At 42.0% G+C, this 23,579-nt stretch overlaps 1 protein-coding gene across 1 annotated transcript in view; it reads left to right on the forward strand.

The window, feature by feature from the left end:
* Positions 1–23,579, forward strand: part of SLC22A16 (solute carrier family 22 member 16) — a 32,655-nt gene that overhangs the window by 4,476 nt on the left and 4,600 nt on the right. Inside the window, exons 2-7 of the mRNA XM_036870946.1 lie at positions 5,174–5,653; positions 8,771–8,888; positions 14,235–14,766; positions 17,613–17,740; positions 19,854–19,963; positions 20,964–21,063. Coding sequence (XP_036726841.1) covers positions 5,174–5,653; positions 8,771–8,888; positions 14,235–14,766; positions 17,613–17,740; positions 19,854–19,963; positions 20,964–21,063 — 1,468 coding nt within the window. The remainder of the gene's footprint in view (positions 1–5,173; positions 5,654–8,770; positions 8,889–14,234; positions 14,767–17,612; positions 17,741–19,853; positions 19,964–20,963; positions 21,064–23,579) is intronic.

Genomic DNA, 23,579 nt, shown 5'->3' on the forward strand with positions numbered 1-23,579 from the left:
CCGTTGGAGACTCTTAACGCAAATTCATTGTGGGAATTCCAGATCGAGACATCCAATAGGCATTTGGGTAAATATGTATTATTCAGGTAAGACACCTTCTTGTTTTTGTTTTTTTAAAAATTTTCTTTACTAGTTTTATTTCAAAAGAAGCCAATAAGTGGTATTACATTGGTACATTAATGATAGAGGCTTGATGGACCCAATTTGACACTTATCATTGTAATCGTTGTTTTTGAATAGCTATAAAACAGAAATGCTCATAATGTATATGTCTATACATTGCTATATATTTCTTTTTTTTTTTGAATGTTGGACCATAGTTTATTCCTGCAAGTCACATTGAAAAGAAAAAACAGCTAACATGGAGCTGGTGGGTGTATGCTGCTGTTAGAATCTTGCACCACTAAAGTTCTCCATGGCACAAATTATACCCCTTTTGTTGTCATAATAGATATACATAAATTTTTAAAATTTAGAAGTGCCAGTCTTTTTTTTTTAAACATCGTTATTGGAGTATAATTGCTTTACAATGGTGCATTAGTTTCTGTTTTATAACAAAGTGAATCAGCTATACTTATACATATATCCCCATATCCCTCCCTCTTGCATCTCCCTCCCACCCTTCTAGAAGACACCTTCTTGTCAGTATGGATTGGGTGGCCAACCAGGGCTGCAGTCTAGATGATAGGCACCATGTGGACAGATTGGGTGTGCCTTGGCAGCCATGCCAATCACACCTCAGCAGGGGCATTGCTGAATACTTTTTCCTCTCCCTGGGTCTTGCAAATATAAGACTTCTAAATTGATGTATTATGTATGTACAGAAAAGTGTGTACCCTAATCTACAACTTGATGAATCATCATAAAATGAACACATACGTGTTACCACCCCAGATCACCCCTTCTCATGCCCCCTTTCTCTCCCCCAAACTCACTACTATCCTCACATCTAACACCATAGGTTAGTTCTGCCTGATTCTAAACTTTGTATAATTGGAGTAAAAAATCACGAACTCTCTGTCTGGCTTCTTTTGCTCAACACTGTGCTTGTGAGATTCACCCATATCGTATGTCACAGTAGTTTGTTGATTTTCATTGCTGTGTAGTATGTCATGGCATGAATATTCCACAGTTTATTCATTTACTGTCAACAGATATTTGGATTGTCTCCAGGTTTATTATGAATAGTCTTTCTTGTATATGACTTTTGGGAGCTCATGTACACATTTCATTGGGTATTTTCCTAGGAAAGGAATTGCCCTGTTACCTGAGTGTGCATGTGGTCAGCTGCCAAACGGTTTTGCAAAGTGGTTGTAATAAATTACACCCTTGCAAGTTGTTTATGAGACTTCCAGTGGCTCCACAACAATTGTTAAGTATTTTGAATGTCAAACGTTGTGTCAGCATATGGTTAAACCAGGGAATTTGATTTTTCGGACCGGGAAGCTTGCTTGCTCACTTATTTATTTACTTACTTATGGCTGTGTTTGGTCATCATTGCTGCGCATGGGCTTTCTCTAGCTGTGGCGAGCGGGGGCTACTCTTCCTTGTGGTGCGTGGGCTTCTCATTGCACGGGCTTCTCTTGTTGCGGAGCTCAGGCTCTAGAGCACGCGGGCTTCAGTAGTTGTGACACGTGGGCTCAGTAGTTGTGGCTTGCAGGCTCTAGAGCACAGGCTCAGTAGTTGTGGTGCACGGGCTTAGCTGCTCTGCGGCATGTGGGATCTTCCCGGACCAGGGCTCGAACCCGTGTTCCCTGCATTGGCAGGCAGATTCTTAACCACTGCGCCACGAGGGAAGTCCCTCTCCTGGGAAGCTTTTTAAGCTTGTATAGAGTCCTGGATCCCACCTCAGACCTCTTGAGGGTGGGGCAGAGAAGACAAATCCTAGCTTCAGGGGCCTGCCAGGGTAGGTGCTCTGTTGGGGGGACTGTGTGTGAATAGAGAATGAGAATAGAACACTTGTGTGACTCTGTAGAGAACTCTAGTGACAACTGTGGGGTTCGGGTTGGCTGGGGAAGGACCTGAGGCCAGGTAGGTGGTGACAAACTAGAGAAGCTGGTGGGATTCAAAGACTGGAGCCCTGGACGGTGCAGGAGGTGGGGTGAGTGGGAGGGACAGGGGGAGCTGGGAGGATGGGAGGCCGTGGTCAGAGAGCAAAATGTGAGCTTTTCAGCAGTGGAGCTGCTCCAGGTGATGAGACTACTTAGGTACCAAACCCAAACGCCTTCAGGGGCAGGCAGGTAAACTTCAGACAAACAAAATCTGTCTGCTGTTTGCGGGGGCTGTGTTGTAGTTTGCAGTGCTGGAATTTGTGGGGTGGGGAGGAGTCAAAGACTTATAACAATGATGTATGTTACATTCTCAGTCATATTCATATAGGATTGTTATTATAGGATGCCTCTTAGGTCCCAAACAGGATTTGGTTGCAAGAGGATCTGGTGCCCAAGTCTTTATTGCCTCGGTGTCTGGCAGTTAGACACTGGCCCACCACAGACTCCACTCTGTAATGATCTGGACAGGGTGATTCTCCCTCTGTTCTAGACACCAGGAGCTTGCCTTTAGTGAAAGACTCCATGCTGCCCTTTTCCTCTGGAATCTCCCAGGCAGCATTTATAACTTTTACCATAATTTATATAACTAATCTCCTGCTGGAAGACATTTAAATTTCCAGTGTTTTCCAGTTACAGACTAAACTTGTACATTAACTTTGGGAGAGTTGATATCTTTATGATGTTGAGTACTTGTTACTCCAGGGAGGTAAAAAATAAAAATTACTCTCAAGGGCAGATGGTAATACCCATTAGTGTAGTAGAGACACTTAGGTGCTTGATTTTAAAAAAAGAATTAGTAAATCTGAACTCTTTTCTTAAGTAAGATTAGCTTTCCACTTTATTTACATGAGTAATTTGCTAAGCAAAGATTGACCAGTAAATTTCAGGTCACTGTTGGCTTCAGTCTGTAAATTTGGAGACCCTACATTTACTTTTAAAATTTTGAATAAACTTTTAATTTTTGGATAATTTTAGAGTTACAAAATAGGTGCAAAGAGAGTAAGGAGTGTCCCTGTGCGACCCTCACCAAGTTTCCCCCATTGTTAACACTTTATACTACCATGGGATATTTGTCAAAACTGAGGAACAGACATTAGTACATTACTATTAGCTAAACTCTAGACTTTATATAGATTTCATCAGTTTTTCCAGGAATGCCCTCTTCCTGTTCTAGGATCCAATCCCGGGTACCACATTGCATTTAGTTGTCATGTTATCCCACTCTTCTCTGGTCTATGGCAATTTCTCAGTCTTTCCTTGTTTTTTATGACCTTGACACTCTTTAGGCGTATTGACCAGGCAACCTGTAGAATGTCCCCCAATCTGGGATTATCTGCTGTTTTTCTTATGATTGAACTGGGGTTATGGTTTTTGGAAAGACGGCCACAGAGGTGAAGTGCCTGTTCATCACATCATATGAGGGGGAATGTGATATCCATACAACATCTCTGAGGATGTTAAGCTTCAACATTCGGTTAAGATAGTGTTTGCCAGATTTCCCCACTGTGAAGTTTCCTTTTATCCTACTATGTTCTTTGGAAATGAGTCACTAAGTCTAGCCAAGGGGGAAAGAGTGGGAATTAAGGTCCATCTTCTGTAGAGAGGGAATATCTACAGGTATTAGTTGGAATTCTACTGTAAGAAAGATTTGTTTCTTCTTTCTTTTTTCTTTATTTGTTCAGTCATTCTCTTATATAAGTGTGTATTTGTCAGGGTTCTCCAGAGAAACAGAATCAGTAAGAGATAAATAGATATAGATAAAGGTAAGAGGAGATTTATTATAGGAATTGGTTCATGTGGTCCTGGAGGTGAGAAGTCCCACAATGTGATGTCTGCAAGCTTGAGACCCAGTGCTATAATTCAGTCCAAGTCCAAAGGCCTGAGAACAAGAGGCTGATGGTGTAAGTCCTGGTCTCAGTCCAAAAGCCCAAGAACCAGGAGTGCCAGTGTCTTTGGAGAGCAGGAGAAGATGGATGTCTCAGCCCAAGCAGAGAGATCAAATTCGCCCTTCCTCCACCTTTTGTTCTATTCAGGCACTCAACAGATTGGATGATGCCCACCCCCACTGGTGAGGGCGATCTTCTTTACTCAGTCACATGCTAATCTCCTCCAGAGTCACCCTCACGGACACACCAGAAATAATGTTTTATCAGCTGTCTGGGGATCCCTTAGCCCAGTCAAGTTGACATGTAAAATTAAACATCATAGTATGGGACATCATATCATATCATATATTCCAAAGTGTTAAAAGGATTGTCAGTGCAGGCTATTTTTCAACAGGTTAAAAAAAAAAAAAATGACACAAGTGCTCACTAGATCTGATTTGCCTTCTAAATGACATAGTTGTGAATACATTTTATTCAAAAGCTATCAGCATGTGTACTGGTGGAGTTCAAATAATTTTAAATGTTGTGAAACTAATTTTATTAATGTAGCTAGTGGGTGAATGGCACTTTCACATTACTGTGCTACCTCAGGTTTTAGCTTGACATTTGGAAAGAGCTTGCTTTGGCTTCAGATAGACTGAATTTATCTCCCAGCTCTTAATTCTGTGCTCTGAGCAAGTCACTGGCCTTCCCTGAGCCTCAGTTTCCCTCTCTGTAAAATGGAAATAAAAACTACTTCATGGAATTCTTAAAAAATGTTTTATTTTATTTTATACTTTGGATTATACTGTGCTATTTATTTTGTTGCTCAGATTGTTTCAGCTTTGCCCTTTGGGAGCTCTTTCATACTGGTTCCTCTGTCCCCTTGACATGCCACCACGTTTTTTGTATTTTGAGTACTTCCTTACTTTCTGATACTGTAAGATGCTCCAGGCTTATTTTGTATTCTCCCTGTCCTGGTCTTAGAATCAGACATTTTTCCTGGTTCCTTTTTTTGGAGAATGATAGTTAGAGCCCAAGATCTGGGCACTGATGTGCTTGTTGCTATTGGGATGTCATCGCTTTTAGGCCCTGTTGACAGATATATACACTTGTGTATACACACATATCTATAATTATTTCTGTGTTTATCCCTTTATCCAAGCTAAGGCATAATGGAGGCCTTTCATATTTGCATATGTCTTTTTTTAGCCCATAGGCCAGATATAATGACTTGATTTTTTTTTCTCTTTGCAGATACCAGATATTCCTCTATTTTATATGTGCCTTCCAGAACATCTCTTGTGGTATCCATTACTTGGCTTCTGTGTTCTTGTCAGTGTCCCCACAGCATACTTGCAGGCCCCCAGGCAATGTGAGTCAGGTTCTTTTCCAAGGTATCTCTAGTTGGAGGTTGGAGGACATCTGGACCCAGTTTTCCATAGGCCGTGAAGATCACATCATAGTGCAGCTACAGGACAGTGAGATTTGGGAGCTCACAAGCTGTCACAGGTTCCGGAGGGATAACAAGTCGAGTTTGAACTATGATTATAACGGCCATAAGAGTAGTTTCCCTTGCTTGGATGGCTACATCTATGACAAGAGCAAGTGGCGCAGCACCGTGGTGACTGAGTGGGATCTGGTGTGTAACCGAGAATGGTTTGGAAGGCTGATCCAGCCTACATTTATGCTTGGAGTCCTGCTGGGAGCGGTGATCTTCGGCTACCTTTCTGACAGGTAAAATGAAATGTTTAGTATTGTTGCATCAGTGTAGGGTTCATTTTCTTATCTGATTTCCTTAGGGGACAGGGAATTATGTTCAAAACTGTAGTCATTTTCATACCTTCTATCTAAATTCTTTGCCGATCTATTATTTAGAGACACAAAATAACATAGTGTTTAGGGGATGGGTTCTGAAGACAGTCTGCCTGTGTTCTGCCATTTATTAGCTGTGGGACCTGGATGAACTGCCTAGTATGTGTTTCAGAATTTCATGTGTAAGCTGGCAATGAAAATAATAGCGCTCACCTCAGAGGGTTATTGCAAAATTAATACAGAAAAAGTACCTTGGACACATAACCACTCAGTAGGTACATATAACCACTTAGTAGTGAATTTTTTTTCTTTAAATAGACTTGCTTTTTAGGAGGATAGTCTGGTCCTAAGCAATAATATCTATGAAATTGTGTGATATACCAGCCATATTTTTAAGAAATACACATTAAAATGAATATGTAGCTCTTAAAATGAAGCAAAGTTCATCTCTATATGGACATGGACCACACTTTTCGTATCTGTCCTAAAGTACAGAGATGAACTTATTTATTTGGTCCCCATAGTTGTGAGTTTTACAGGTATGTGCTGGGCACTGGGAACCTAAAAACAACTGCTTAGGTCAGAAATCCCTGCCCTCAGGGTGTGCTAGTCAAATGGGACCAATAAGCACGTTCAAATAAAGATTATAGGGCTTTGTTTTGTCCAGGGCCATACTAGAAGTAAAAGCAATGGAGGCAAAGACTGTGGAAGCCTAAAGGGAGGAGTACCCAGGTCTTTCCCCCCAACACACACATCCCCTCCAGGAGGTGGCATTTGAATAATGAAATTGGAGCAGAAGTGGAGTCTAGTTATTATTTGGTGATTGAAGTTATGTTTCAGTGTTTAAGAATCTTCTGCTTCATAACTGTCTTCCTGGGAAGTGTGGAAGTTAGGGTGTCAGTGGGGAGAGGAACAAAATAGGAGATGAAGAGGTAGATATTCCCTTTTGGTAAGTCTGTCAGTGGAGGAACTGCAAGATGCAAGGTGGGTACCAGAGTGATGGGGTCCAGAGAAGGTTCTTGTCTTTGACTGGAAGAGACTTATACTGAAAGGGAGAAGTCAGAGGAGAGCGAAAGACAGAGGAAAAAGAAGTAATTGGTAGAATAAGGCCTCAGAGGAGGTGGGAAGAGACATGATCCTATACAAAGACTGCAAAATGGTATTTGGAGAGAAAAGGGTGTGTGTCTCTGGAGAGGAGGAAAGAAGAGAAGCCTGAAGGCAGATGCAGGTCATGTTGGCAGGTGGGCAGACCAGGAACTTGTGGGGCTTTCTCTTTGATGGTCTCTGTTCTCTGCAGGAGAGGGCTGCTCATCTGCTGAGAGTGAAGACTTTGCGGGTGGTACAGGGGGTTGATCAGGGATGAATGGAAAATAGTTTTAAATGGCATTCAGGGCTCAAATGAGATTGGGAACATTTATGTGCAGGGCCAACAATCCCTACTAATGCATGTGGGAGCAGAGACGGCTGAGGCCATGAAAGTGACAGTTTCCAGTTTGCTTGCATACCCTCTGCTGCACTGGGCAAGCCTGTTGGTTGGAATCTCAGGACTGTATTTTTTTTTGCCTTACAATTATCTGTCAGGGACATCTCACAGGGAGAAAATATCTGCAAATCACATATCTAATGATAGTCTAGTATCTAGAATATATAAAGAACCCTTATAACTCAACAATAAGAAGACAAATAACCCAATTTAAAAATGGACAGGTGATTTGGATAGATATTTTGCCAAAGAATATATACAAATGGCCAAAAAACACATATAAAAATGCTCAACATCATTAATCATTAGGGAAACGTAAATCAGTGCCACAGTGGGATAACCCCTGCTCACTAGAATGGCTGTAATCAAAAAGACAGACAACCGCAAGTGTTGTCAAGGATGTGGAGAAATTGGTGGGATTGTAAAACTGGGGCAGCCATCCTAGAAAACAGTTTGGCAGTTCCTCAAAAAATTAAACATAAAGTAGCTTATGACCCAGCAATTCCACCCCTAGGTATATATCCAAGAGAATTGAAACATAACTTTACACAAAATCTTGTTTGCAAATATTAACGGCAGCATTTTTCATAATAGCCCAAAAAGTGGAAACAATCCAGGTGTCCATCAACTGATGAATGGATAAACAAAAGGTGGTATTAGCCATGCAATGGAATGTTATTTAGTCATAAAAAGGAATGAAGGACTATAACATGGATGAAGATTGAAAACATAATGCTTAGTGAAATAAGCCAGGTCATATATTGTGCAACTCCATTTATATATAGAGTCCAGAATAGGCAACTCTATAAAAACAGAAAGCAGATTAGTGGCTGTCAGGGGCTAGAGGGAGCAGAGCATGGGGAATGATGACTCCTGGGTGCGGTTTCTTTTCGGAGTGATGAAAATGCCTTGGAACTAGATAGTAATAAGAGTTGCACAACGCTGTGAATACACTAAAAGCCACTGAATTGTGTACTTTAAAAGGTTAAATTTTATGGCATGTGAATTACATCTCATTTTTTTTTTAAGTCTGCAGGCATATAATTGTTATTTGTTTGCTTTTTAGGCAAAGAAATGCACTTCCCAATTATGAAAATATAGGGCAAGTAAGCAGCTTATTCTAGTAGTAGAATGTAGCAAGACTTCTGTTTTTAGAGGGGCTTAGTAAGAGTTGTCTCCCCTTGGTGGGCTGAGCCAGCCCAACAGGGAAGATGATCCAGCAGGTCACAGAACAGGTCCTGACAGGGAAAGGACAAATCTTCCCTCTCCTTGCTCCCAATCTCAGGTTAGGTGGTCCTTTGGGGACCACCCAGAGTGATCGAGTGTGTATATTAGCAGCTCAGGTGGAGGCCAGTCCACTGAAAAACAGGCCTCTTGAAGAAATCATGTATTAACTCATGATTTGCTCAAAATAAATGAATGAGTAACAACAATCAAATATTGATACATAAGCTATTAAAATATAGGTAGCACCTATCTTTCATGAATTAGAGTGGATGTTTTAAACTGTTGCAGCCACACCTTGCTCCTTCCTCTGTGTAATTCTTATTTTTCAGGGCAGGAAGACGACTTGTCTTGTGGGCCACAAGCACCGGTGTATTTTTGTTTGGCATAGCAGCGGCATTCACGTTTGATTATTACAGCTTCATAGTCGCACGCTTCCTTCTTGCTATCGTGAGTTGGGTTGTTGTTGGTTTGTTTTGTTTTGTTTTGTTTTGCCTCTTTAATTCCACTGCAGGACTTTTATATTAAACCTTAACTCTCTTAGTCTTGTTCATTTAGAATCTAGTGAGAGAGATCAAGGACTAATCTTTGTTCGCTCCACCGCAGAAGTCTTTCTGTAGCATATTAGTGTCCTATGCTTAGAATGGAACTCATTAAAATGAAAACTTGCTGCTTAGTAGGCAGAAACTTTACATTTGACCCGATGCCTGACAGGTGATCCACATTCCACGATTACTAACAGCAAGGATTTGTGAAACATCACTTCCACCTGGCATTGTGCTGGGGATTCTAGCCGATACTATAAAACAAAAGAGAGAGAGGAGACAGGGAGAACAAGAGGGAGAGAGGAAGGCATAAGGGGAAAGAAAGAAAAAAAAAGTCATTATTTGTAGCCATTACAAATAATCGCTGCAAATTATTTTACTTCTGAGCAATTGTGTGGGTCTAGTCAGGCTTTGTATGCATGAGCCAAACAGAAGGTTCAGGTGTATTGTTAAGAAAGTCACTTGTATAATGTGCAGGAAGAATGAAAACAAGAAGGCATCAGGCATTTCTGTTATGGGGAACAGGGGAGTAGAGTGGGAAGGGCATGAGTTTGAATCCCAGCTTTGTCATGTATTGGCTTCTCAACTGTATGACCTTGGGCAAACACCTTATCCTCTTCAAACCTTAATTTCTGATCTATAAACTGGAGAAAATAATACCTGCTTCACTGGGCTGTTACCAGGATTCAGTGAGATTCATGTAAGCATCCACAGTTCAGTACCTGGCATGTAGTAGGCACTCCCTACTGTTAATAATAAATTGCAATTTATTATTAATAAATAATGCAATTACAATAGCACCTACTAGGGTGCTATTACTGGAAGTGGACCAGAGAGTGAAGAAGCTGTTTCCACACTTGGTGAAGCTTCCAGACAGCTTCCAAACTACCAAACAACAGCAGCAGTGATTCTCTTTGGAGGTCACTGGGCAAGGATAACCGAGTGAAGTTTTATCTTCAGGGAGAGCTTGTGATCTTGCTGAACACAGAGCAGGGCATGCATCCCCTCTCACCAGAATGGATGATCCAAGGGTCTGGAGAGAAGCCAAGGACTTCAATCTCAGAAGAAGAGGTCACTGCACCCCCTCAGAGGGCAAGGTGGTGTATTCTCTTTTGGAGTCTTCATCGATGGCTGGGAAGGGTTCCTAGAAAGCCACACAGATGGCCAAGGATAGGAAGATGCGTTAAAAAAAATTTAGGAGAATTGAAGGTGTTGCATCTTAAAAAAATGTATGTATATCTAGGAATATGGAGAGTTCTTAATACGAAAGATAACAACCAGCAGTTCTGTCTCCACCGAGGACAGAATAAGAGGAAATGGCTCTGTAGCTACAGAGTGAGATTTGATAAGAGACCTTCTGGTGAGAATGATGGTACAACAGAGGCACAGACAGGTCTTGAGAGAGTGTGGAGCCCTCTTTTGGAAGATTTAAGAGGATAATTCTAAAAATATCTGTTTCGGTCTTGCAAAATACCATGAGTTGATTTCCAGAGCCAAGAAAATGAGACAGCCACCCATAGAATACATCTGTAAAATGTGGCCTTAATTTTCTGTGTCTCCTTCCTTTGGTTTTTATGGGAAATGTATTTGTGATACAATTCTGAGTAGGGAAGATACAGGCAGATTCATTCACTCAGCACATTTATGGATCTGCCTACAGAGTGTAATGCTAAGTAAACCTGACCAGGCTGTTTCAATAACCCTACATCTTAGAGGAAGTCAAGACACTGACGGGCCATTTTAAAAATCCATACAATGTTGACGATGGAGGACTAACAGTGGAGGGGGTCCCGCAGCGGGGGATGGGATGGGGGCTCTGGAGAGTCAGGGGCTTTTTAGTCTGAGGGGTGGGTGAGAGAGGCAGAGGCAGCAGCAAGTGAGAAGGCCCTGAGATGTGAAGAAACTGAAGGTCCCGATGCCTGGAGAATAGAGAGGAGGTGAAATACACGATAAGGCTGAAGGAGAGAGAGAGGACTAGGCAGGGCCTTGTAGGATGACAAAGAGTTTGCCTGGTTTCCTAAAGGCAATGGGAATCCCCTGAAGGAGTTCAGTGAATTCAGGGGTGAAGTGGTCATTTTGGCTGTTATGTTGGGGGTGGGGTCAGGGTAGATGTGAGGAATAGAGTGTTATCAGTGGAGGTGACAGGTGTGAATGGTGTCAAGGAGGCTTCTGGGATTATTTAGGCAGTTGTGCAATGGATTGTTTGAACCCAGTGACAGAAGTAACCAGTAGGAAGTGGGAGTGAACGCAAAAAGAACTGGCACTGAGAAAAACATTTTGGGGACTGGTGTTACAACTTACTTTAATGGGGAAATTTGTAGTATTTGAAGGTTTAAATTTACCAAACAACTGGATTCTTCAGTACGGGAGTGCTCATTATCAGGGTTCATTAACTGAGTCTTGCAATTACAAGGTTTCGTGGGGAAATAAAAGCGGTTGCCACAAAATATGAAACTGCCCATTAATACAATAATCCCCATCAAGCACCTCTCTGCTTACTGCTAGTAGGCTAGCCTCTTTGCGACTCTGATGCAAAGTGAAATTGCAGATCTCACAAAAGATTCTAGATTACAAAGTCTTTGAAAGCAGTGGGGGAAAACTGCCTGAATCCTACACAGATCCCTTGACCAATTGGGATCTGGCAGAGATAAACCAGTTAACTTTTTTTTTTTTTAATTAATTTTTATTGGAGTATAGTTGACTTACAATGTTGTGTTAGTTTCTGCCGTACAGCAAAGTGAATCAATTATACATATACATATATTCACTCTTTTTTAGATTCTTTTCCCATATAGAAACCAGTTAACTTTTGAAGAAATTAACATCCACAAGGATAATGACAAGATGAGCCTTCAAAAGAGTATGATTCAAATATCAAAGGATTAAGAGAGGCCTTTGGAGAAATCAGTGGCACTCTAGAATAATTCTGCAAAAATTAATTTTATGATTTGTTTTATAAAAGTCAAATGTGAAATAATTTTGTAGGAAAAATTCTAATCCTTTCACCACCACCCCCCTCCACACACACACACACAAATCCATCATTTGTTTCATTCTTTGTTTATTCCATGAGGGGTCACATATTGTTATTATAATCTAAATTTTGTTAAATTAAAGATAGGCCTATTTTGGGGGGCTTCCCTGGTGGCACAGTGGTTAAGAATCCGCCTGCCAATGCAGGGGACATGGGTTTGATCCCTGGTCCGGGAAGATCCCACATGCCGCGGAGCAACTAAGCCCACGCGCCACAACTACTGACCCTGCACTCTAGAGCCCACGAGCCACAACTACTGAAGCCTGCACGCCTAGAGCCCATGCTCCACAACAAGAGAAGCTACCACAGTGAGAAGCCCGCGCACCACAACAAAGAGTAGCCCCACCTCTCGCCGCAACTAGAGAAAGCCCACGTGCAGCAACGAAGACTCAATGCAGCCAAAAATAAATAAATAAATAAATTTATTTTTTAAAAAAAGATAGGCCTATTTTCAAAATAAAGTTTTTCCCCCATTTTTTTTTATTGTGGTAAAATACACATAACAATATTTATCATCTTAACTATTTTTAAGTGCATATAGTTCAGTACATATTAAGTACATTTATATTGTTGTGCAAGCATCACCACCATCTGGATCCATCTCCAGAACTCTTCATCTTGCAAATCTGAAACTCTATATTCATTAAACAATAACTCCCCATTCCCTCTTCCCCTCTACCCCTAGCAACCACCATCCTGCTTTCTGTCTTATGAATTTGACTGCTCTAGGTACATCATAAAAATGGAATCACATAGTATTTGTCTTTTTGGAGTTAGCTTATTTCACTTGGTATAATGTCCTCAAAGTTCATTCATGTTGGAGCATATGTCAGAATATTACTTTTTTAAAGCTAAGTAATACTCCATTGTATGTATATACCACATTTTGCTTATCCATTCATCTGTTGATGGATGCTTGGGTTGCTTCCACATTTTAGCTACTGTGAATAATGCTGTTATGAACATGGATATAAAAATATTTCTTTGAGATCTCACTTTCAGTTCTTTTGGGTATATTCCCAAAATAGGATTGTTGGATATGGTAATAATATTCTTAATTTTTTGAGGAATTCCCATACTGTTTTCCATAGCAGCTGTACCATTTTACATTCCTATATGCACCAATAGTGCATATGGGTTCTGATTTCTCCACATACTCACCAACACTTGTTATTTTTTGTTTGTTTGTTTTTTTGTTTTTTTGATACTATCCATCCTAATGGCCATGAGGTGGCATCTCATTGTGATTTTGATTTACATTTCCCTAATGATTAGTAATGCTGAGCATCTTTTTGTGTGCTATTGGCCATTCCTGTATTTTCTCTGGAAAAATCCAAGCCCATTTTTGAATTTGATTGTTTGTTTGGTTAGCAGACGTTTGGTCCTGTCCAAAGCGTCCATAAAACATTTGGTCCAGGCCAAAATGTACTTGATATTTGGTCCTGTCCAAAACCATTTGGCATAGACCAAATATGCTCATGGATGTTTTGGATAGGAGCAAATTTCAAGGACCTTTTGGTGTGGAACGAATGTTTTGTGGATGTTTCTGACAGAACCAAATATCCTGTAAGGGTTTGTTTTATTGTTGAGTTTTAGGAGTTCTCTACATATTCTGGATGTTAGTCTCCTATCAGATATATGATTTGCATATATCTCATTCCGTAAGTTGCCTTTTCACTTTGGTGATATAGTGCCCTTTGATGCACAGAAATTTTGAATTTCCCTGAAGTGCAATTTGTCTATTTTTGTTGTTGTTGTTGTTGTTATTGCCCGTCAAAATGAAGTTTTAATCAAATCTTTTTTCTTCTCACTAATTACCATAAATTGTTTGTCCCCATTTAAAATTTAGGATTTGATAATAAGGCTCTTCTCTATATAGATAAATTGATACACACATTTGCAAGGAACTGAGACATAAATTCACACCGTAAAGGAATATTTAAATGAAGCAAAAGGCAGTGTCTAACATTTTTATCATGCATAACCACTCAAGTTTTGCCATTTGGGGTGGACAGGGTGTGGGAAGATGAGAGGACCCATTTAAAGAAGAAGGATGGATCGGATTAAACGCCATTGTATAAATATGATACGGGTTTCAGAAAACAATGCTTTGTCATTTTCTTTCTTGCCTATGTGTGATTTGCAGAGAGATTGGACTCCTTAGTAGTTATGTGTGTGACCTTAAATCTGGACCACTCTCCCTGCTTTGTTTTGCAGTGTGGAAGTGGCTATCTCGTGGTGGTGTTTGTCTATGTGACAGAATTTGTCGGCATGAAGTCTCGGACGTGGGCATCCATCCACTTGCATTCCTTTTTTGCTTTTGGAACCATGGTGGTGGCTTTGACGGGCTACTTGGTCAGGACCTGGTGGATCTATCAGATAGTCCTCTCCACAGTGACTGTCCCCTTTGTCCTGTGCTGTTGGATGCTCCCAGAGACACCTTTTTGGCTTCTCTCGGAGGGAAAATATGAAGAAGCACAAAAAGTAATTGATACGATGGCCAAGTGGAATAGGACGAGATCCTGTAAATTGTCAGAACTTTTATCACTGGATCACAATGGTTCTGCTGGTAATAAGCCCTCTCAAGTTGAGAAGCACACCCTATCAGATCTGTTTTATGACTGGAGTATTGGAACAAGGACAATTATTGTTTGGCTGATTTGGTTCACGGGGTGTTTTGGGTTCTACACCTTCTCCCTGAATTCTGTTAATTTGGGAGGCAATGAATATTTAAATCTCTTCCTCATGGGTAAGTGGTTAAATTACATTTAAGTTGTAGCCATGAAGTGAAATTTCTACCAAGTTTTGAGAGTGTTTCTATTGTCTTTTTTTCTACCAGGAGCAATACTGCCAACTATGTTATTATGGTCTCTTTTAGTGTTACACCTGTATATATTCTCTTTAAAAAAATGCCAACAGTTAGAAGACTTGAGTCCCTCCTTCCTCTTCTGCCTCTTCTCCTTGCTTGCTTCCTTTCTTTAAGCCCATTGCCATCTCAGAGCTATCCTTCAGAGGTAACTTCTATAACCTTTGGCTTGTACTTTCAGATCTCTTTTTATGCATCTCCATATATTTGTGCAGATAAACGTTTTATATTTTAACATAAATGAGATTATTCACTACATATTGTTCTTTGCAAGTTGCATTCCTTTTAATATTTAACATGTCTTGGAGATCTTCTAGTATCTTTCTACCTTCAAATGCCCTTAATTTAGGAATTTTAGTCAGTAAAATAACCTAAATACATGCAACTGTAATTTATGTTGTCATGCTTCTTTTAATTCAGTAGCAGGTTAAGATAGCTTCAGATACTGCTGTGATAGCTTGAGGTGTGACTCCTAGGGTAAACCAAATTCATACCAGACACGAGAGAATTATCAGAAATGCATTTGTCCAGCTGGTTACTTCCGTGTAGGCTGCTTGTATTTGATATTATCCCCAGAAAAGTTTGCTTTAAAATTTTTATACATAGCTAACATCCCTTCTCATTAAAATGCTCTGATAAGACACCTGTTTTTGTTTATTATAGCTCAGCAGAAATTATGAGAGAAGTAATTCTAAGAAAAAAACTTTACTCTTTTTTTGGGCAGACCAACAAGTTTATAAAAAGAGCCTATCTTGACTTCACACACATTCTATGTGTCAATTGGAGAAAGGATGCAGTATTCGTAGAACAGAGCAGCAAATGGTAGGAGAATCAAGTAGGGTGGGGTGTGGCATGGGGAAGCTTAGGAGTGCTGGAGTTTTAGATCTCTATGCTATAGTCTTAATTTTGATGGAGATGTAAATTCTCAAGAAACCGGGCAATCTCGTAAATATAAAAATGTTTCCAACACAAGTACCATGGTTTTATAGTCTTCACTGCCTTTGATTTTTCATGTCATTACCCTTGCCAGCAGCCCTCTGCCTGACAGGCGCTTCTAGTCAACACTTCCGTGCTGTGAAATTTTTGAACAAGTTTTCATCTCCTGAGATGGTTTGGGGCTGGTGGGAATTTCAGCTTAGGTTTTGTGCTACTTGCAGGCGATAAGCGCTACAGTAGCCTGAAGACGTATCTTTGAGGTTATGTGGAGATAGGAGCAGAATGGGGTTATACATTATAAAGTAAAGAAAATAAGGGCACATGGTCCTAATCCCAGATAGACTGGGCCTCATTGGTTGCACCATTTCTAACCCAGACATAGTCAGGTCAAAATTTAGATGCAGCATCTATACAACAACTCAAGAAACATCAAGGTGGAATATAATTTAAAAGGTCTCTTCAGCTGTTTCCCAGTTGCTGTGCAGCTTTGCTAGACTCCAGGAAGTCGGTTGGTGGCCTTGCACACAGTGCTGTAGAGAGGGGAGCCCTGAGTCAGACGTGGAGGGAACCAGACATGAGGGAGGGAGGTTGCAGGAAAGGGGCCTTGGCTCCCAAAGACCAGTCCCTGAGCTGTCACTTGCTCACTGGGCTCAAGTCATTTAATCTGAGTTGGAAAGTGGGGGTAATAATCCAGGCCTATTCTCATGAGGTTCTTTGGAGAATCATTGATTTATTTGACCTTGAAAAGTGTTTGATAAACAAACAAACAAAAAAAGAGTAGAGTAATAGATGTACCTACTGTTCGGGCCTGGAGGCATGGACCTTACAGCAGGGTCTGTGAAAGGGAGGCCTCTTCTCTGGAGTTGTTTATTTTCCATGTTAATGAAAAGGAGGGAGGCTGTCTCTCCAATGGGGCTCAGAATGTTATTTTTTTGTCTTTGCCAGGCCTTTTTTTTTTTTTTTCTGAGCAGCTGCACCTGAGTTTAACTTCTGATGTACTGCTAAGAATGTTAACTCAGAAAATATGTGTCCACCTGCAGAGATATGTTCCCAAAGCTGTAGGAGACATGTAGATCCAGACCTGCCGGTCCAGGTGCTTGCACCATTCTGTAGTTGAATGGGAAAATGCACATCAGTCCTAAAAGGCAGTGGTGGGTAGTGTCCTGGGGTTAGGCAAGCTCCGGAGGGTCGAAAGAACAGACCTTTGAATTACGTGGACAAGCTAGGCTAGTAAACAGTGACAGTTTCTCAAAGGCTATTATTGGGTTTGGTCAGTTTTGCTGAGAAAACTTCTTGCTTGCTCCCTGATGCATTCTGGCTGATAGATGTAAAGCTGACACTGAATTTTCTACTTTAATTGCTATGTTCGAAGTTACAGTACAAACATTTCCCCATAGTTCTGCCAAGCAGAAGAAGCCAAAGGTCAAAAAAGATCAATGTTGTCTATTAATTTACATATTTATTCATTCAACCGGCCCATCCTCCAGTCACTGTGTTGTGTCCTGGGGAGCTTCCTGCCTAGTCTGGGATAAGATTCCAAAGACAGGTGAAAAGTGCTAGGCAGATTATGTGAGCATTAGTGCACATCACAGCAAACATCCTGCCCACTCCAGTGAGTTTAAAAGTCGTGGGGCTTGCTGCCTCTCAGGCGGTTGTTGGATAGTTCTTAGAAGCCCCTGGAAGCAGAGAGAGAGGGCTGACCATTCCTTTTGGGTGGTGGGTTAGAAGGCAGGGTCCCCTTGTTCAGTTGGACACTGTGGCTTATTGAGATGCATCATTTTGCTCCATGACAGGTGCAGTGGAAATTCCTGCCTACATCTTTGTGTGCTTTGGGATGGACCGTGTGGGGAGAAGAAGCATTCTGGTTTTCTCCCTTCTCTCAAGTGCAGTGACCAATGGTGTGATTATGGTGATCCCCAAGGTGAGTTACTTTATGTTTTATTTAGGGAATGGTTAATTAGACTATGACAGTGTGATGGGAGCATTTTCAGCTTATGAATATGAAGATGAATTAAGACATATGGATAGAGTTTATGCTGTACATAGTATTTTAAATGTTTTCTTTAAAAGTCATTCTCTGTTACACAGATAGTTGAAAATTTAAGGAAAAAAAGAAATGTGGGGCGGGGGTAGGGGGAAGAGCCTATAATCCCACTTCCGAGAGATGGCCAGTGTTGTATTTTGCCAACATGATCATCCTGAGTGAGAAGAGTAGATTGCACCTTCCAGTAATTATCGTCATCTTAAACTTTTATTCATTCATGAAAGATCTATCCAGCATCTAGTATGTGCCAGGTTCTTTTCTAGGTGCTGAGGATGTGCAGTAAGTCGAGTTTCTCTGAGTATAATGAAGAAAAACAAAATAGGATGAGGGCTGGAGAATGACTGTGTATGGAGGGGGAATGCACATGTGAACTATTTTATTTTATCTAAGGTGACTGAGGATGGTGTGCCTCTCAGACAAGGTGACATTTGATCAGAAACCTGAAGGAGGGAGGGAGCCATGGAGACAGCTGAAAGATACGATGAGTCTTATGTTCAGGATTGTTCCAGTTTAAGTAGTCTTGTGTTTTTTTTCACTGTGGTAGATTAGTAGCTTCCAATTTCTAGTGTGCATAAATCCCCCGAGGAGCTTGTTTTTAAAATTCAATTTCTTAGTGAGAAACAGTGCCATAAACTACTGAAATGACTTTCACGTTCCTGTATTTTGGCAAACTCCATCCCCTAGAATACCTCTTGCACCCAGAAGTGCTTCTTCTCTTTCCCCCCAAAATGTAAAACCTGTATTTTCATTCTCAATATGGAAAATATGGTCACTATAACAATACTTTAAAATACTTTATTTTAAATTGATTTTATAATTATTAAGCAATAGTATCTCAACATTTAGATCAAGGCATTTTAAGTTTTGCATATTGTTTGAAATTTAACTTAAGCTAACCAGTGACTTCCTTTTATAGTAACGCTTCACTTAATTATCAGGTTTGGTGAATCAAATGTTTCATGTATTGACGTTTCCAGGTGATTGATATATACAACTGATACACATCAGTTAAAACTGCTTAAGGCAAGGGTCTCTGCCAATTTGAGGGAGCTTCATCCACACCCTTTTTGTTTGTGTTTTTAAGTAGCTTGCAGTTATATTTGTTGAGTTGATGGCAGCTGTCTTTGAGCTGGTGAAGATTTAGGGAAACCCTAGAACCTTCAGTTCCTACGGTGGTTAAGCCCCAGCGGTAATGTGGAAGACAGGAAAGTGGCTGATGGGGATTTCTCGAAATAGAGTACTAACCCTTAGCCACAAATTTTTCCCCTCTCATAAAACTTCTCTCCAAATGGTAATGTTAACACAATACAAAATTTTTTAAGTCCCATTAATTCATTCAACAAATATCGTCTACAATAGTAATTAAGGTGACAAGGTGACACTGGTTGCCTTAATAGAGGCACCACCAAATCTCAGTAACTTCACATCATAGACATTTATTTCTTGCTCATAGAAAGTTGGATGTGGGTGTACCTCGTTGGTGGCTGTGGGAGTGGTGAAGGGGGTGTTTGGCTCCATGGAATCATTCAGGGACTCGGGTTGACAGAGGTGCTGCCACTCCTCACACATGAGCTCCAAGGTCACCTGGGTCTCAACACCCAGCTGGCAGACAGAGGAGGAGAGAAAAGATGGACTGTGGGAGGTCTCTGAGAACCACTGCAGGAAGTAGAACATGTCAGGGACGACAGCAGAAACCATCTGGGAGGGTCTCATTCCAAAGTGTCTCTTCCCAAATAGCTTTTCTTATTTGGTAGTTTGAAATCTCCAAGGCTGCAGGGAGGCACAGTAAAACTTTCCTCTAAATTTCATAAAGATGGAAAGCTTTTGCAGACCATGCGTCGAGTTTACAAAATAAAACTCTTCATTGTTCTGAAAAATACTGGAGAATTAGAAAGTTTTAAGTAATAATTTTAAGGATTTTCTATTTTTCTTTTAAAATATTACTTGATGACAAAATGATGGTCTATTTTGCTAATATATATTTCTTCAGGATTATCACGTTTGGTGTGTGGTGGCATCTATGGCTGGAAAATTTGCCATAGGGGCAGCGTTTGGCCTTATATACCTTTATACAGCAGAGCTGTATCCAACCATTGTAAGGTAAGAGTTACTTATTTTTCTGTTGTTATCTTTCACTTATGTGTCATTTGATTACATTTGGCCTTTGAGTATAAATGCTTTCTTTCCGTAGAAGTTACTGGAGCTCCGAGCTATGGGAGGGTTACATGATGATGCTAATTCTGAATTTGAGGCTTTGTCTATACGTCATTAGCAGGGATATTAGAGAACTGGTTTTGAAATAACACTCTTATTATCCTAAAACCATTTTAAGTCTCAAATACAGTTGACTTACATCTACTCAAGGCTAATTTTCTCAGGTTGTATCTCTTGATGTCCTGATGTCAGTTGTGTTAGTTTGTTAGGGCCGCCATAACAAAGCACCACAGACTGAGGGGCTCAAACAACAGAAGTGAATTTTCTCACAGTTGTGGAGGCTAGAAGTCTGAGATCAAGCTGTTTGGCAGATTTGGTTTCTCCTGGGGCCTTTCTCCTAGGCTTAATAAGAGATACTTATTCATGTTGAAGGCACATTCTTTGCTTCCTACTAGACATTCTATAAGGTTTAAATAACTTTTAAAGGAAAGCACATTAAGATATTGCTTGACTTTAAAAAATTGAAATAGGATGTTCCATAGATATAAATCTTTTGGTTTCCCAAATCCCCACTCCATACCCCAAATAAACTCCTGCTCTAGAAGGCAGATATTATCCGCAATATTAGACTCAATGAGTATATGTAAGGGCCTCATCTGCATAGCTGATGATGATTGGTTTACCTTCTTTTTTTGGTCTTGAATTGTCTTGAATTATCTGCATGCTTGTTTACACTGCTGTTTCACAGAATGTGAATATAAATCATGAACAATTCTTAAAAAATTAAGGTAAAATTATTTCCAAGTATATTAAGCTAAGTTTTACTACTTATTCTCTGCTGGAAGGGTGGACAGGGGCTCTGGGCAGCTGTTCCCTCACTCTCTGCATCCTGTGCCTTTCTTGTCTTCTGCTCTTGCTGCTGTATTAATGCTCTCCGTGTTTCCAGGTCGCTGGCTGTGGGGAGTGGCAGCACGGTGGGCCGTGTGGGGAGCATCGCAGCCCCATTCTGCATTTACCTCTCCAGCATTTGGATCTTCATGCCACAGGTGTTCATCAGTTTATAGAACTTTACTGAGATAGCGGCGAGGCAGAAGAGCTGACTGCCTTCTATATTTTTATTTATTGGAAGACAATTTATAATTCGGTTATGGGGGTTTATAGAAACCTAATTAACAGCTCACCAGCTGGTAAGTAGGGTGGTGGGTTGCTGTTTTTCTTGTTCGTTGATTGCCTTCTCCCCCTCTTCCCCATCCCGCCCCGCCTCCGGCTGGGAGCTATTAATCAATTGCAGCTCTGCCAGCCAGGGCAGGGCTTCTCCTCAGCACATCATGAAGCCGGGACTGCGCAGGGAGAGCTCTGGTCTCTGGTCTCTGAGCCTGCGCCCCTCTGTCTGGATCCGCAAGCTGCCTCCCACCCACAGCCCTTGCCTCCGTGTTCCCACCGTGTGACGGCTGGTCAAGGCCAGTCCTGGAGGCTGCTGCTCCCGGAAGGACCCAGTGGTGTCTGGTGGAGAGGTGTAGGGATCTGGGGTTTCCAGCTTCCCCGAAACTTGAGGGGCTCTTCACAGGCAAGGCTGTCTGCGTGCCTCCTCCTGGCTCCGGCAGTGTGAGCCGTCCGCCTGGTGACGAAGTGTGCGAGGGGTTCTGTGCAGTTTGCACGTGTCCTCGTGGCCGGGCTGAGAGTTTGGGAAACCACGCGGACCACTGTTACACAGCTGGGTCAGGAAGAGGATGGGGGGAGGGGAGGGGGCAGGGAGCTGAGGACAGTGGGGAATGTGGGGAGTGGCCTGAGGGGCTGCACCACCTAGGGGAGAGCCCTGGGTGTGCCGGCCCCCCCTCCCCCTCCAGGCTCCCTCTCCGGGACTCCTTGGTCCGCGTTCTCTCTAGGCTGTCCCCTCTGGGGCTCCTCCTGTGCTCCTGTCTTCTTCTGATTGCTTCATTCTCCAAGAGCCATTCTGGCTGTCTTTCTCAGCCCCTGCGCGGGTAATCTCTCCTGATTCTGACTTCTCTTCCAAGCTGCAGACCCACTAGCCCCAAGGATATTCTCCCTGGGCGACTTAACAGCTTCACCGTTTCCCAAACCCAGCCGGCCGGTGACTTACGCTTCCTCCTCCTCCCGTCTCCGCTCTGCGGTAGGAGTCCGTGGCCTGCAGCGTGACACTTGAGCACCAACTTTTTATTCTCCCACCCCCTCCAACCCACGACACCGAGTCCTCTCCTCTCTCACAACCAGCCTACTCACCTGCCTCCAGTCCAGCCCCTCATCACCGCCTGCCTCCCTAGTTCCCTCCCTGCACACGCCCCCGCCTCCCTGCCCCCATCAGAGTAGTTTGCTGAACCGCAGCTCTGGTCCAACTGCCCCTCACCTTCAGAGCAAAACCCAAACTCTGCCTGACGCTCACGGCCTTTCCAGATTGACCCCCTGCCCACGTTCCCTATTTTGTTTTGTTTCCTCACACACTTCCCCCTCCTCTCCACACCCTGTTCTCATTCATCCCCGCCCGCCTCCTCTGCCTGATCATCCCCTCTGCAGAGAATGCTCCTCCCCCGCCCCAAACTTCGTGTATCTTTTTTTTTTTTTAAGAGAATGGGACCAGTTTTATACATTCTGTAACCATGAAAGTAATGTTAAAACCAGAAAAGCAGATAAGGCTAATTGACTAAACCAGGACCACCTGTGGAGGAGAGAAGGGGAGGCTTCTGGGGTGCAAGCAGTGTTTTCTTGTGGGTGATCAAGACCATGATGTGTTTGCTTTATAATTATTTCTTAAACTGTGCATTTGTTTTATGCATTTAAAAAAATTATACCATATTTTATGGTAGATAGGTAGATAGACAGATATAGACCTTTTTTTTTTTTTCCTTTTTAAGAGGTAAATCCAAGAACTTTTAGGACCCAGCCTGCCTCAGAAGCTTGCACTCCATCTGGGTCAGAGCCCTGAGGGCTCCCAGGACCGTAAGATGCGTTAAGGCAGTGATTTCTTCCCAGTATGTCTATGAAGGCCCTTTCACAGGGTCTTCCTGGGCTTCGTGGAGAGCAACGGCCTCACCAGGTTCTTCTGGATGAGGGTGCCCTGGAGCTTTCGTGGCTGTGACTTGCATGGCTGGGGAAATGAGACCAGACCTGGACCCACTTGCCTCATTCCTAGTTCGTCCTCCTGCACTGCCTCTGCCGGACGACTAGTGGAAAGCCCAAAGCTCTAGGGGTTTAGATGAGGCAGCCAAACCTCTTTTAAGACCAGAGCAAACCCCACTTCTTTAAGAAGCTCACCCAGATCCAGTGATGCAACCTCTCCCTTTCCCAGGTCTGCATAGCGTTTCGTGTGTACCCTTTCCGCAGCCCGCTGTCGCAGTCTGGCTGTATTATTCACATGTATGTCTTTGTCCCCCAGTTAAATTGTTGAACTCTTGCAGGATAGGGCATTTTGTGTACCCAAAACTGGGTCCACCGGAGCATTTCTCTCACCTTGCGTGCCATTCATGTTATAATTTACTTAATATTTTAAATCAAATAGAATGGCTTTTAAAATTTAGCTGTGCCCTAAACAACAATAACAGTGAAA

Source organism: Balaenoptera musculus, chromosome 12 (assembly GCF_009873245.2).
Source record: "Balaenoptera musculus isolate JJ_BM4_2016_0621 chromosome 12, mBalMus1.pri.v3, whole genome shotgun sequence".
NCBI lineage: Eukaryota > Metazoa > Chordata > Mammalia > Artiodactyla > Balaenopteridae > Balaenoptera > Balaenoptera musculus.